General features: G+C 37.7%; 1 protein-coding gene across 1 annotated transcript; it reads right to left on the reverse strand.

Annotated features, from left to right (window-relative positions):
• On the reverse strand, positions 1–13,616 carry LOC111249378 (transmembrane protein 107-like). Its single transcript, XM_022803178.2, has 3 exons — positions 13,575–13,616; positions 5,983–6,219; positions 1–451 (listed from the first exon to the last, which is right to left on the reverse strand). The coding sequence occupies exons 2-3, from the start codon at positions 6,206–6,208 to the stop codon at positions 255–257; spliced, it is 423 nt and encodes a 140-aa protein (XP_022658913.1). The 5' UTR covers positions 6,209–6,219; positions 13,575–13,616; the 3' UTR covers positions 1–254.
• Positions 13,617–13,632: the final 16 nt, after the last annotated feature.

Consider the following 13,632-nt stretch of genomic DNA (forward strand, 5'->3'; position numbering starts at 1 on the left):
TGAAGCGCCGAATTTCCGCTGATAAGTTTATTGTCAAATAATACATGATAGCTAGCGCCCCCATATGAAAATTTTGATTATCCTAAGATCATTATATAATACAAACAATATGGTCTAACCAAAAACTATTCCAATGGAAATCAATCTATAATCTGTTATTTGTTCAAACATATTTTTAGACGAAAATACTTTGATGAAAAAGCAAACACAATCAAGACATGCTAAGTAAGAATTCTACATATAGAGTATGTATTTTACAATGGTTTGTCAAGTACAAGTGCTTCGAAGAGAATAGCTATCTCAATTAAACAGGGCACAGCTGTAATCACCAGCAGCACCCAGTAGTAGGTTAGGTGAAAACTGTCCGCCATGAAGTGTCCAAGACAAAGGAAAGAAAAAGTGTGAATCGCAGCCGAGAAGAGACTTTGCCGGGGAAAAAACAGAGATGCTCCTGTAATAAAAAAAAAAGCGTATGTAGTTACACCTTTTTGAATTTAAAAATATTCAAAGCAAACGTTTGTTCCTTTTATAGTAGTCTTGCTTAGACGCTACGGAAGGATTCATTTAGAAAACGAGCCTGCTGTGCCCCCTTGTCCCCATGTTTAAGTTGTCATATATTTACCTTTGACGTCATCTACTTTGTTAACCGCAACTTCAACAAATTTCCATAGGGCAGCATAATCACATCAGAAAGTACTGTTCGTTGTTACCCTTTTGCACTCTTACTCTTTATAAGTCTTCTTGTAACCACTTCTTAAACGCTGACGTTTGAATCGGAGGAGAGCTTTATGCTTTACGGTAATGAATTACTACCGCAGGGCACTCAAGGAAAAGCACATTAGCCACGCAAATCGTAAAGTTTCTTTTTTATTTTAATATTTTTTTACATTTTGGAATAAAGATTACCAGCGTTTTAAATTAACGGTCATAGTTTGCATATTTTGTGGATAGAATTATTATTTCCCAGACAAGAAACATTGGCATAATATCGGCATCCAGAATTCAAGGCCGGCGGCTACTTTGGCCAGCAACAGGATGACGAAGTTTGACATAGTTAAAGAGTGCCTATTACTAGTCTCTCAATGAGAATAAGGAAACTGTATTTGTGGCTTTTTGTGTGAAAGTGTATATGTGCTTATATAAAATTTAAAAGTATAAAATGTAAATTCAGGATACATTTAAAAACAACAAATCTGACGGTGCATTAGAACACCCAATTTCTAATTTTGTAATTTAGCGCATTAAGGGATGCTTCTTGGTTTAGAAGCTGTGTCGGAGCGGTGTTCAAGTGCTTTGCGCGCACGTTTACACGCAGTAAAGTAGTCATATGTAATGTTTCTGATTTACTTTGCATCAATTATGTTGCACGGTCAATAGTTGAGCTGCGTAATCGAAAAAGAGTCGTTTAAGTTAGAAATTTGTTCAGTAATAGTTCGATCAGTGGAAATACCTGGATCATACTTGGATTCATAGTATATCAGTAGTGTTCCAGCAATTCATTGTTGCCCTGATTCTTCATTATTAATTACATACATGTTTAGACTACAAATTTTGGTTCGTTTCTATATTTTTTTCCTGTCATCTGTAGGATTTTGCGCACTGGATGTCATTGCCGGGCTGTTCCTTTGTTCTCGTTTACAAGACACCAATTGACACAACTTTTGTCTTGCCCATGGATTGCACTATGCCGTTGTAACGTTCCTCTGATATCTGAATGTAGCACCCGCAGTGAAGACAGCACTTTTAAAATAATTGAAGCGTTTTCGCTATGGGAATACATCTTATTAGGTAAACACAAGTAAATACAGACTGTGTGCATATCATCAAAAAGGCTGGTGCGATTACGGAATAGACTGAGAATGTGATTTTACGCTTACACCACGTCCAGAAGAACGTCAAGCCTTTACTCCCGCCGACCAAGGTCGAAGATTTAATATATTATAAATGACAAACGGTACACAAATGGAAGCTTACTCATTCGACTAAGAGCCCTCACGCAATTCAAGGTTGCTTCAATTTTTTTCTTTATTTTTTTTATTTAGTTATTTATTTTTTTTATTTTTAGGCAGAGATTTCCAATTTCTCATGGACATTTCCTGATTTTCAGTGCCGCAGGACTATGGATTCTGCTGCATACACGAAACCTGTTAATGAGTACAGCTAGACAAAAAGCCAAAAGATTAATGAGCACATGAATATAAAACCAACGAGTACCGATGAGCAAAAAACTGCCATGATCCCTTGTAGAAAAACCAAAGGCTTGCAGCAAAAGGGCTAATGCACGTAACAGCTGTCTCAAACGGTTGGCAGTCGCGACATGTTAGAAGACTCTGCATAGGTAAACGATGTGTGTGGGCGACAGACATGTTCACAAACAAAGAAACATACACATTTAGATATTTTTTCATTTTCACCGTTAAAATAATGGAAGGCACTCAAATTATTGCCATAAGGAATGATTTGCAACCAAGGTATCCTAATATATTTTCTACAACTCTCATAATATTTCTCAATACTATAACGTTTCTAGAATGCAATAGCGACAATAATGACTACTTTGGTAAATTAAATGCTAGTGACAAGATAAATGATATCGACTAATATCAGAACAGTACAATTTTTTCTTTTTATAAATATTCGGATTGGTGATAAATACTTGGCTACAAAAACTTGCATATAGCATATTCAAGATATGCAATAAGAAAATGGCAAATGGTTGTATAAGATGTATCAACGCTAGTCAACGCACACCCTGTAACATTATACCTTGTAATATGCCTGTAGCATAATATTATTTTAATTTTTGGATTATTGAGATGGTTTTAAGATGCGCCCTTTAGAAATTTGCACGTTTAAATCTATTCCATATTGTAATAATTGGCGTACCTACTGCTCTAACTAAAGACTCTTCTACCTCGAAGAGACTTTGGTTCAAACTGTCAAGTTCAGCGAAAGGAAGCCTAAGCAATGGGTAAAGAACAAGCATTAGCCTTTTCGAGAAATCAAGCAGGCGATTAGATATTTACAATATAACTTTGAGGCCGATGAAGGGGACTCGTGGAATTGTTTCTGGCTAAATCTAATCTTTGTAGACGCTTATCTCGAAGGAAGTCGACTTGTCAGAATGAAGTCCAATACTGACTATAGGGGATGAACGCAATGAGGAACGAGTGCTGCAGTTGAACAGCTAAGTATAGGGTCCTCAGTATCAAGTACCACCCGTCCGCTTTTTTGGAAACCTTTGTAACCGATGCCACGCGATCGGCGTCAACCGCCAGATCATCGAATATCTTGAATCTTTTGACAGGATTCAACAAATAACCAATGTGTCATCTAGGCATCTGGTGATATCACATGTTTTGTTATTTTTTATTAGGAGGATCTTTATTATTTCGCTCCACCGAGGTAGCGTTCGTCGGCTAGAAATACTTTGTATCTATAGAAACGTGTGTTGTTTTTTATTGATCAATATCAACTGTGTGTTATGGTTAATGATCCTTAAAAAATAAAAAGCAGCTACAAAAATTGACTACAAGGATTCTGCTAATATATTCGATGACATCGAATAAATGTTGCGCTATAACCGTCTATGAGTGCAGCCTGCTTCATTGTTTCATACTAAGCATTTTTCAGGCTCTTAACCTTGAACTCTGGTCTCCGAAGATATCTCCGCCTTCAATGTGCCACACAATGTGAGAAGCGTCGCATCACACACAGTATGTTATATTTTTTTAAATTTAGTAAAGAAAGTTATTTAACTTTAACAATAAAATGAGTACTGGAACCTCATGTGCCAAAAAAACTATTTCGTATGCAGGGTTTTATCAAAATTTCAAGGATTGGTTTCAGGCTTTGAAATACATCCATTAATCTTGGTCAGCGCTGCAAAAATGGCCACGCTATCTCTGTTACATTCCTAACATACAATGTGTTTTAGTGACTCCAATTCGCCTGCTTGCCAATATACGAGAATCTTCAAAGACAATGCTGGCTAATAATGCGACTTGACAGAATGGCGCCATGTCTCTTGTTTCGTTTCGAACCGTGCCCGGGTTCTATTTTGTGAGGCCCTGGGCTATAAGGTGAATAGAAGCTCGGCGCCGTTCAAATCTCTTTCACGTGTTCAGGAAAATCCCCATACCCGAAAAGAGAGCCCGACAAGATATAGAAAAAATCGCTTATAGAGGATAATACTCTTGAAAAATACTTCGGGACGTGATGCCATTCCTCGTGGAAACTACTCAAACGACTGTACTTTGAACTAGTTGTGTTTATTAGATTGTTCAATTGGTCGGCTTGATCTGCTTGCTGGCCTCAAAAGTGATAACGGCTCCTGCAACTGGCGAAATATATCTTCGCGTATTGAACCAAACGATACCGCATACTTTATGAGTGCCCTGACAGTTACGAAGTTTTCTTCTCACATCTTGACACATTAATGTAGGAAAAGATATGCAGATTAGTGCAACAAAGCAGCTCTATTTGCGCACCCTACTATATTTTATATTCCTATCATACTGTATTATAGGCACAAAACAAGATATTCTCATATTGATCAACAAAACCATTTGAATGGCCACGGTGTCATTGTCATGGCTATTTTATCAAAACATATACTAATGTTATAGCCTTTTAACATTGTATAATAGGAGTATAAAAGTGGTTATATGGTGTCTATGTAACAGATGTGCTGCAAATTAAATCCGCTCTTTACTACAATAATTTGCGTATCTCCAGCAACTTCAACGGCGTGAAATAAAGACTCTCCAACTGCTTCAGCTTGCGCATATATATTGGGTTGACAAAAAAATATTGACCGTTTGCCAAAGTAAATATTTTCCATATTTTAAAATGATATTACTAATCTAAACATGCACCATTCCAATCGATGATTCTCTGACATTTTTTAATACTGCATAACTTCTTTGGTTCCTTGGCAAAGGATTGTGACGAGTGATTTTTGCGCCCCTTTTTTGAAACTGAATTAATACTGTCGAAGGAGTTATGTGAAGACCCAAACAGGCAATATTTAGGTAGTGCAATATCTGATCTATACACCACATGCATTGAAATTTATTATTCAAGCTTTCTTTGTCTTTGCTAGAAAGCTAAAGCAGCATGTGGTCTACCATTCTGATGACGGAACAGGACGCCTTCCCTGTTCCCTAGCTCCAGTCTATTTTTCGAATGGCTTGTTATTATCTTACTAGCTGTTTACAGTTGAGGTCCGACGACTGTTTTGTCAAGCCGCAGCAACTCATAATACATGATTCCTACCGTACGTATTCCCAATCCCAGCAAGCACATACATTACGTATTTGGCTCCAGCTTGGCTTTACCACAAGTTGTGAAGCACATGTTTTTTTATTTCCACATTATTGTTGTATGTGATCCACTTTTCATTACCCGTGACCAATTGCTTTAGAGATGGCTTGGTTTCATTATATTTCTATAGAGCTTTGCAAACGGACATACGATCTTAAATAAACTATCGTGCGTCGGTTCATATGGTATTCAAACATCAACGTTTTTTATAGTAAACTTTTTTCAAATGCTTTTAAACTGTTAGGTGGTGGATGTATACTTAGTTAGGGATATCATAGCTACTCGCATGTCGATCTTGCTCAGCTTTCGCAATAGTTTTATCAACTTTTTTCTCTAATTGCAACTTTCACATTAAAATTCTGCAGACGAAAGCGAAAGAACAATTTTTAGACCGTTTCTTTTGGTGACGTATCTCGACCGTAGCACAAACTTGTTATGGGCCTGGCAGCATTTGTACCTTTCTTGTAATAAAATTATAAAATGTAGCAAATGTTTGCAGAAAGGTCACCCATCTTCTAAGCGTGTTATCTCAAGTCTGAATAAAAACATTCCAATAATTGCTCATGCGCTATCGACGAATCTTAGCCTCGAATGAAATTAACGCCGATACGATGAAACACTGCATACTGCTTTATTTTACTATTTGCTTAGACTTACCGATCATAAAACATGTCAGCTCGACAGTTACCAGAGTTAAGGCCATAGCAAGAGCACCGGTTATGCTATTTTGAGCGAGTTCAAGAAGATGGTGGTCATCGCGCTTTGACCATGATACTGAGGAACGTGCCACTGCCTCAACGTCCCACAAGAGAATGAGAAGAAGTGCAAAATGTCCAAGAAGCGCCACAAACCGAGGAATCTCAAAGCCGCTATGGACAGTCATTTTATGACAGCCTAGAATGAAAAAAGGAATGACAACAACCATCGTAAGATTATCATATCTGATTGTAATAGGGCATGGCCACGTCGGCAGTGTTGGGCTCTTAGATTAGTTCTTCTAGTAGGCTAGATTGAGATGACTTTAAAGGATACGTCAGAAAAATAGTTACGACGAAGTTTAACAACAGGTAAACTAAATTTACTCTCCGTATTTTTGCTAATGATTCTATTAAGTTATAGTATAAAGTATTAGGATGGTCACCCTAATTAAGGAGCATTGTTCGTTTTTAATGGAAGACTAAGTCGTTGTTTGCTGCAAATAACCAAAGCAGTAAATGAGAATATTGGCCTCCTGGCTGTTTTTATTACAATAGATTAAGTGGCAGAACCGATTTAACGGGAAAGAGTTGCTGCGAGTACCACAGAGTCAATTCCAAGGGCTGACGATCCAAAGTTAAATGGCAGAAACCTCACTGTTTGTGTAGTTGTACACGTTGCTATTAAGGTGCACAATAGCACGTTACTGCCTCTCAGAAAAATATTTATATAACATAGACTAGACTAAATGTTAACTAGATACTCGGTGCATACTTAATTTACAAACTAGATCACTTAATATACTTAATAGGGTAGACTAAGCAAAAAATCTCTCTAGAATTTTTTTTTTCCAAATAAAAAAGGTATAAGAAAACCTTTTTCTACAATATTTAATGGATACAGATGGTCTAGATACATTAGTATGATGTGGATACGGCTACGAATAGCGGCCGTTGATAAAGCATAAGACCCCGGATTCAACCAATAGGTAAATGCGCTTTCATTAAAGAATAAATAGATTGCAACGACTAACTCAAGCAGGGTTGTAGTGGAATTTTGGGACCTAGATGACAATAAAAGGGTCACACATTCTCGACACTAAGCAGGCGGTGGTGATGCCGGAAGGAGGTTTCTGCACACATTAATTGCAAGATCCAGCTTACTAATTACGCTTATTTATCTACATCCGTTTCATCATTGTTCCACTCCTACAGTTAGATTAGCCCTTTGTATATTTGTTTATTCCGACAAGCCTATTAGTTTAACATATACCTAACTTCACGCCCATGGACCTTTGAAGTTTTTTCATAATGTAAGGCTAGCACGTTTAACGCATGTTCCTACTTTCAGCAATGTACCTAAACGAAACGAGAACTTATTATAGCCCTTGCCCTTATCAAAGCTTGTCTATTCGGGAGGCGCTAGTTCACTTATTTCGCTATTATTTCGTGGGAGATTTCTACGCACGCAAAAATCTATACGCTTTGACGCAGGGGACACAATTGCTGTTGGAGTGCGCCGGGCTGACTTGTAAGTTCGAGCATTTAAACCCCCAGAAAATTGTTTTAGCGTGATAACTTCGTAAATCCCCATGTTGCAATATTGTGGTTGGAATTCGTAGCTTTTATACGGCTTGCACGTTACTATGGAGTGAGCCCAACTAGCCCAGTCACACACTAAAACCGAACAGTCACCAGAGTCGGTTAGCGCGTGCAGTAGGTTAAGAATCCTTGTCCCCTATAACGTGCAGAGTCATTTCTGATACAGGAAGTTGAAAGGCTTTTAAATAGCCAAGGTCAGGAGAATGGAGTGAAAGTGTCCCCGTCTACAGTCATCATTATTAGACTTCACGGAAACAGCAGATATTTCCGCTCACATAGTCGTCAACGAGTTCCTCTTTAGAATCAGAGGAAACAGCGCTGTTTTGGATCACGCAAACGCTGTCTGAAGCAGCGACCATATTCTGTCACTTTTAGAAGATGAACATACATGCAAACATTTCAAAAACTATGCAGCAAATACTATATCACTTCCGTATACTGCTCAGGAAGAAGGTGGCTTAGTGCAAGGGTTGCTGAAGTCTAAAGCCTAGACGGCCATACAGATTTATTTTTACGTCCACTCGCATACGCGGGTATCTGCTATTGAAGAGGGGATCAGTTGCAATAGATGTTAAGGCGCGTACGCACGTACATTAATCGTAGCCAATCGACTATCACTGCATGCCTAGAAGATTAACATTGTCAAGCAAGAATAGGTTGAAGGCGCGGACAGTTTAGATCGTATGTTGGGACACATATCGCGGTCGAGTGTCACGACATTTATTAGTACTATGCTACACAATAGATACTTCCGTAGCATTATTTATATGACTAGTTACGCTATGCAGCCTCCATGGCATAAAGAAATCGCATTTGTGTCAGCATATGTGCGTCATCATTGTAATAGATAATTAATTATTGTCAAAAAATATAAAATTTTCAACCCTCCTCTGACGTTACAGAAACAAAGTTAATATGAAAAACCAATTTGACCAACCGCAGTGCTTATTAGACGTTGATCAAAGTTTGAGTTGATTTATGTACTTCACTAAGGGGTCTATCCAATTCACTTACATCCCACCACTAGAGTCAATATTTTCGGACGTATTAAGACTATTAATTCAAGATTTACATAGGCTTGTTTACTGAAGAGCTCTGAAGTTCTTGACCAATCAAATAAGGCTACGTGAAAAAAACATTGCCGACTTTGATCAAAAACAGTTACGCAACCGAATTTGATATTTATGCGCGTTATTTTCTTTATGTAGAATTTTTCTTCCTCTGTTTTCTAACGATAGCACATGTGGAGACACTGTCGTGGGAGAAGCACTTTTAAACTCTGGAGAAAGGAGGGAACTTATTGAAGCTCGTATTTAGTCCTTTAATCCCTGGCTACAGTCACTGCTCCAACTCGGTTTGGCATGCTTTGACGGCGTTTTCGCGCCATCTCTCAGGCATGTAGCTCACGTTTGTAGCACTGCGTTCTAGGGTTACGAAATATCCGTGATCTGTTGTCCGGCCCTGGCTCGCTTTTTAATGTATTGACACATGTATTCCATCGAATTCAAGTCGAGAGAATTGCCAAGTCGTAGCATAATCTCAAAGTCATTAGCGATAAACATTTTTAAGACACATTTTACCATATGACATAGTGACTTGCTATGCATGACCACATAGTTTTCATCCAGCAACGATTATCATACTTGGAGGAGTATTTCGTCTAATTTACCTAATTGTATTGCCATTTTTCATCACTCAATTGACGAAATGTAAGGTTCCTGCACGGTGGATCAAAATCGCGGCCCATACTATTACGTTTCTCTTATGTCCGTCCTGTTGAATTCCACAGGGTCTGGGGAATGTTTCGCCAGAACGCCTATAGGCGGGTTGAACGTTACCATTCAAAATCTCAAAATGCTATTCATCTGAAAAACGTACCTCTTCCAAGTCCTCAATTGTCCAAGTTGAAAATAGGAATTATTTAGTCCATTTGAAACGCGCATATTTCTGTGCACGGTTTTGCCAAGTGTTTTTAGTTAATTTACAAGAGCTAAGTCTTTCGATAAGGCGTCAGAGGGTCATTACAGATACAGTGTCTCCGCGCTTTGCCGTTCTTTAAAGTTGCAGTTGAAAAACCGTTACAAACCGGTCTCCTTATGGCGCGTTCAGAACATTCCTGTCTCCTCGCTGCATTGTGCACAGTCTTCAATCTTTGTTTTCTTTTTTCTTGGTAGTAGAAGCACGTTACTCTTTGCCTGCTAAGCTACATTGGTAACTGCACATTTCGATATTCCAACCCACCCAGTCATATTTCTCTTCGCGATCGCTTTTCTTGTATGGCTCTGGCAACTACAAAGATATAAAGAACAAAAGGAATATTTACTTCGTCAGAGCATTCCGAAGAACAAATTTAAAAGCGATGATCGCTGACCACAACTTTGTATACAGTGTTAGTTTGTATAACCAGATACCGATTTGAACTAGCACTTGAGAAGACAGTAGCCATACTACTTGAAGAAAAGCTGCATGAACCTTTTCAGCAACCGGGAAGGGCATTTTATCCAAAGGAGTGTTTTGAAACTGAGAATCCACATGCTAAGCAAACGATGAAGAAGGTGGTCTTGGCCGCGCAAAACCTCAGCAGACTAACGACGACAGTCACGGTTTAAATAACAACTTTCCACCAACGACTTTCCAACGACTTTCCAGAGTAACAGATCCTATCACCTTCTCCTCCACCCTATTCTGGCTAAAGTATCTAAAATAGAAGAGAAATAAACGACACCTAAGGAGAGCTCTAAGGTGTTTGCTCTCCTGATAACTAGTGTATTCCGAACCATTTTATCCGTAAATCCGATACCGAAGTTGAAAAGCGGCGGAAAATATATCACAATTAGGTTCTTATCTGCGAAAGGGCTATAAAGAACACTCTCAAGAAGTTGCAACAAAAGCGGGTAAGTACAACAAGGGAGTAATCTCCTACTGAGCGAGCGGAGCTCTCTTTATGCTGAAGAAAAAAGGGGTCCCTCCTGGAGCAGAGATAGTATATTAAGAGATACGGGCACAGAACCAGAGACAGAAGGCACTACGAACCTAGTACGCCTAGACGCCGGTCAAGCCCCATATTGCCTTGGTAAATGCCCATAAGCGTACCATTACTGTCTGGTATCTAGACAATAATTCAAATATTGACAACTTAAAATGTGCTATAATCTGATCCTCTTCCTTATCCTAAACAGTCATATGCTGAGATTAATAAAATATGGGAAGAAATTAGTGGGAGCCCAATCTTTGCATCGCGTGCCTCACAAAACTCGATTTATTAGAGAAAATAACTGCACATAAAAACAATGGGTGGTCGAAGACAAAAAATACTACACTACATTTGAGCATACTGCTCACCAAGCACCGAAAAACCAACAAACAATTTTTTTGAGCCTGGAATGAGAAAGGAAGCAAAACAAATACTTTTAGCCCTCCATTTAAAGTAATTTAACACATGGGCTGAAGCCAGCACAAAGGAGCCTGTAAAATCATCTAAAGACCTTAACGGATTACTGAAAGCCGTTAGATTGAACGTCATGCATCTAAACTCAACAAGCTTGCCTCATTCGAATCAGTTTCTCATAAGAAAGCAGTGTCAGTCAGCAGCCATAACGTCTTATTAAGATCGAATACGAATGATGATTCATGATGATGGCTCAGTGAGGTCTCTAGAGATCCAGAAATAGGAGTTAGGTAACGCACGTCGGACAGTACTGAATCAGCTTTACTGACTGCCAAAGCAAAGAAATAAAGCAATAAGAATGTACTACTTAAAACTGTAACATCCCACAGAGGCAGACACGAAGCCCTTCTCACACCAGGAAACACATCAGCTACGTAACCTTCAAATGGAAAGTCGATAAAAAACATCAGTGTTCCTTCAGCTAAATTTGTAAGTATAATGTCGTTAATCGTTTGAAGGAAATTTGCTTTCACAACACAAGGAGAAAGGGTGCAGGCCAGCACATATGACTTTTATCACTTTCGTTTTCGTGTCAACGCGTCCACTATGCAACTTAGTTATGCTGGAGACTGCAATCACCGTATAAAAAATCATACGTTATGCAAAACGAGTCTAATGTTAAACTAAATCGCAATAGAACCTCGTCGAGACCAGTCAAAGAAATACCTATTCAACTTGACCAAGTATTCAACTAGAAATCTTCATCAATAATTTAATCTAGGCCTTCCCTGGTTGTTATTGTTAAATTATTAAGTCTTGTTCTTTGTCCAGTCACAAAGTTCGCTGTCCATTAAGTGATGTAAAATTATAACGAATTTAATCATTGGAAAATCCTGTCTTATTTAGACTCATCTTTGGATTGGCTTTTGTAATTCGTTGGCAGTAGTAGTACTGTACAAAAAATACCTGTCCACCGAGCATTTACCATTAGATTACGAGAAAGATTGGAAAACATTTTGAAATATTGAAGCTGAATGTTGAGGGATCAACTTTGATGCCGCGTATTGCCAAGAAAATAACAGAGGAGCTTTGGATGGACAGCTGGAACTAAATTAAACAGTTTGAATTGTGTTAAATTATTTAAATTAGGTTTTAAAGGCGCTAAGACATGCTCCTCTTGTGTAGCTTAAATTGAATAAGGTAAAGAAGTACAAAAATGGTAAAATAACTAATATATGTCAATCAAAGGGTCAAGTAATTAGTTTATTAAACACTAGGAATCTCTTCTTATTGACACAAGTAATTCGAAAACGAGGCTACTCCGTCAGTCTGCTTCTAAGTATAACGCCCAGATATTTTGTCCTGATTTACTTACTAAGCTATTACTGCCCTATATTTACCTACTTCTTTGATCTTTGTCTATTTTTGATCCTGAAAGTAGCTTACAAGAAGTCCAAAATATTTGAAAAAGTTTCGTATTTTATTGTTTTCTTCTATAAACCTTTAATTGATGTCAAATGATAGAGTAGTATCTTATTTCTGTATGCTTTGAGCCATTAGAGATTTATGAGTAACTAAGTTCCAGAACAAGCAAAGTAACATGTTTCAAGCGTTCCCTATTTACAATATTATATACATTTTTTAATTTGACTCGTTGAATATGAATACCAAATGAGAAGATAGCCTTTTTTACACTTGTATTTTTCCAGGTTTCTAACCATTTTGCTTGAGTAAATGCTGTCTATAGAAAAGGAAAAGGTGTTACTCTTATAAGCTTCTATGTAGCGATAAAACGGCATTCATTGTGAGAAGTACTTCTTTGCCTAGCCCTATTTTTCTTAAAATAATGGTTATCGGTTTAAAATGCTCTACACGTAAGATTCTGGGCCTAGAATAAATACCACAGATGTGTTGAATAAGTCAGCCCTACTGTCCTAAGTGCTACTGATATGTTATCATCTAACGCATGTTGTTGATTATTAAAATTAAGATGTCTAATTTGTTACATGACTGTGCAAATTTAACTGTGACAGTAAAACTAAAACTGAGGATAATATCGATATTTAAAACTGTTATTCAATGCAATTTGATTGTCGGTACAACTTACTCAGCACTTACCTTACAGGGTGTTTTACGATATTCTTTGATATATTAATGAAATAAGATGTTCTTCTAGCCACGCACGTATTTCGTGAGAATCTCACGCAAATGTGGCCTTTCATTATATATTTAACACTTAATTCACTGCTGTTGCTTGGTTACCTGAATGAGTTTAATGTAAACAATGAGTGCCGTCATTTTCTTTCTCCTATTATTCTGCAAAAATCATCTTAGATATTTCCTTTTGTGACCATTCTCTTATGTTAACCTGAATAACATTCACATATATGTATTCTCTTACTTTCATTTATTCTCGTCAGAACGAAAGCAATATAATTTTACTGTAATTAAATATTCTTCCATGTTTTGATATTTCGAATGTGTCACCCATTACTAAAGCGTCACATGAACCGTAGAAATAAGAACTTTCATTTTTTGGAATGTTTTAAGTTTTAAATACTAACAGAGTCGCAGGTAACGTTTCACTAGGTGTAAATTTCCCTGAATACTATCTTATTGAAC

This window comes from Varroa destructor, unplaced genomic scaffold (assembly GCF_002443255.2).
Source record: "Varroa destructor unplaced genomic scaffold, Vdes_3.0 BEIS01000004.1, whole genome shotgun sequence".
NCBI lineage: Eukaryota > Metazoa > Arthropoda > Arachnida > Mesostigmata > Varroidae > Varroa > Varroa destructor.

Bases quoted from the DNA above. Each gene is read 5' to 3' on its own strand.
- LOC111249378 (XM_022803178.2), bottom strand. From the start codon at position 6,208: ATGACTGTCCATAGCGGCTTTGAGATTCCTCGGTTTGTGGCGCTTCTT. The intron at 452-5,982 runs GTAAGTCTAAGC...TTTTTATTACAG, and splicing joins GCTGACATGTTTTATGATCG to GAGCATCTCTGTTTTTTCCC.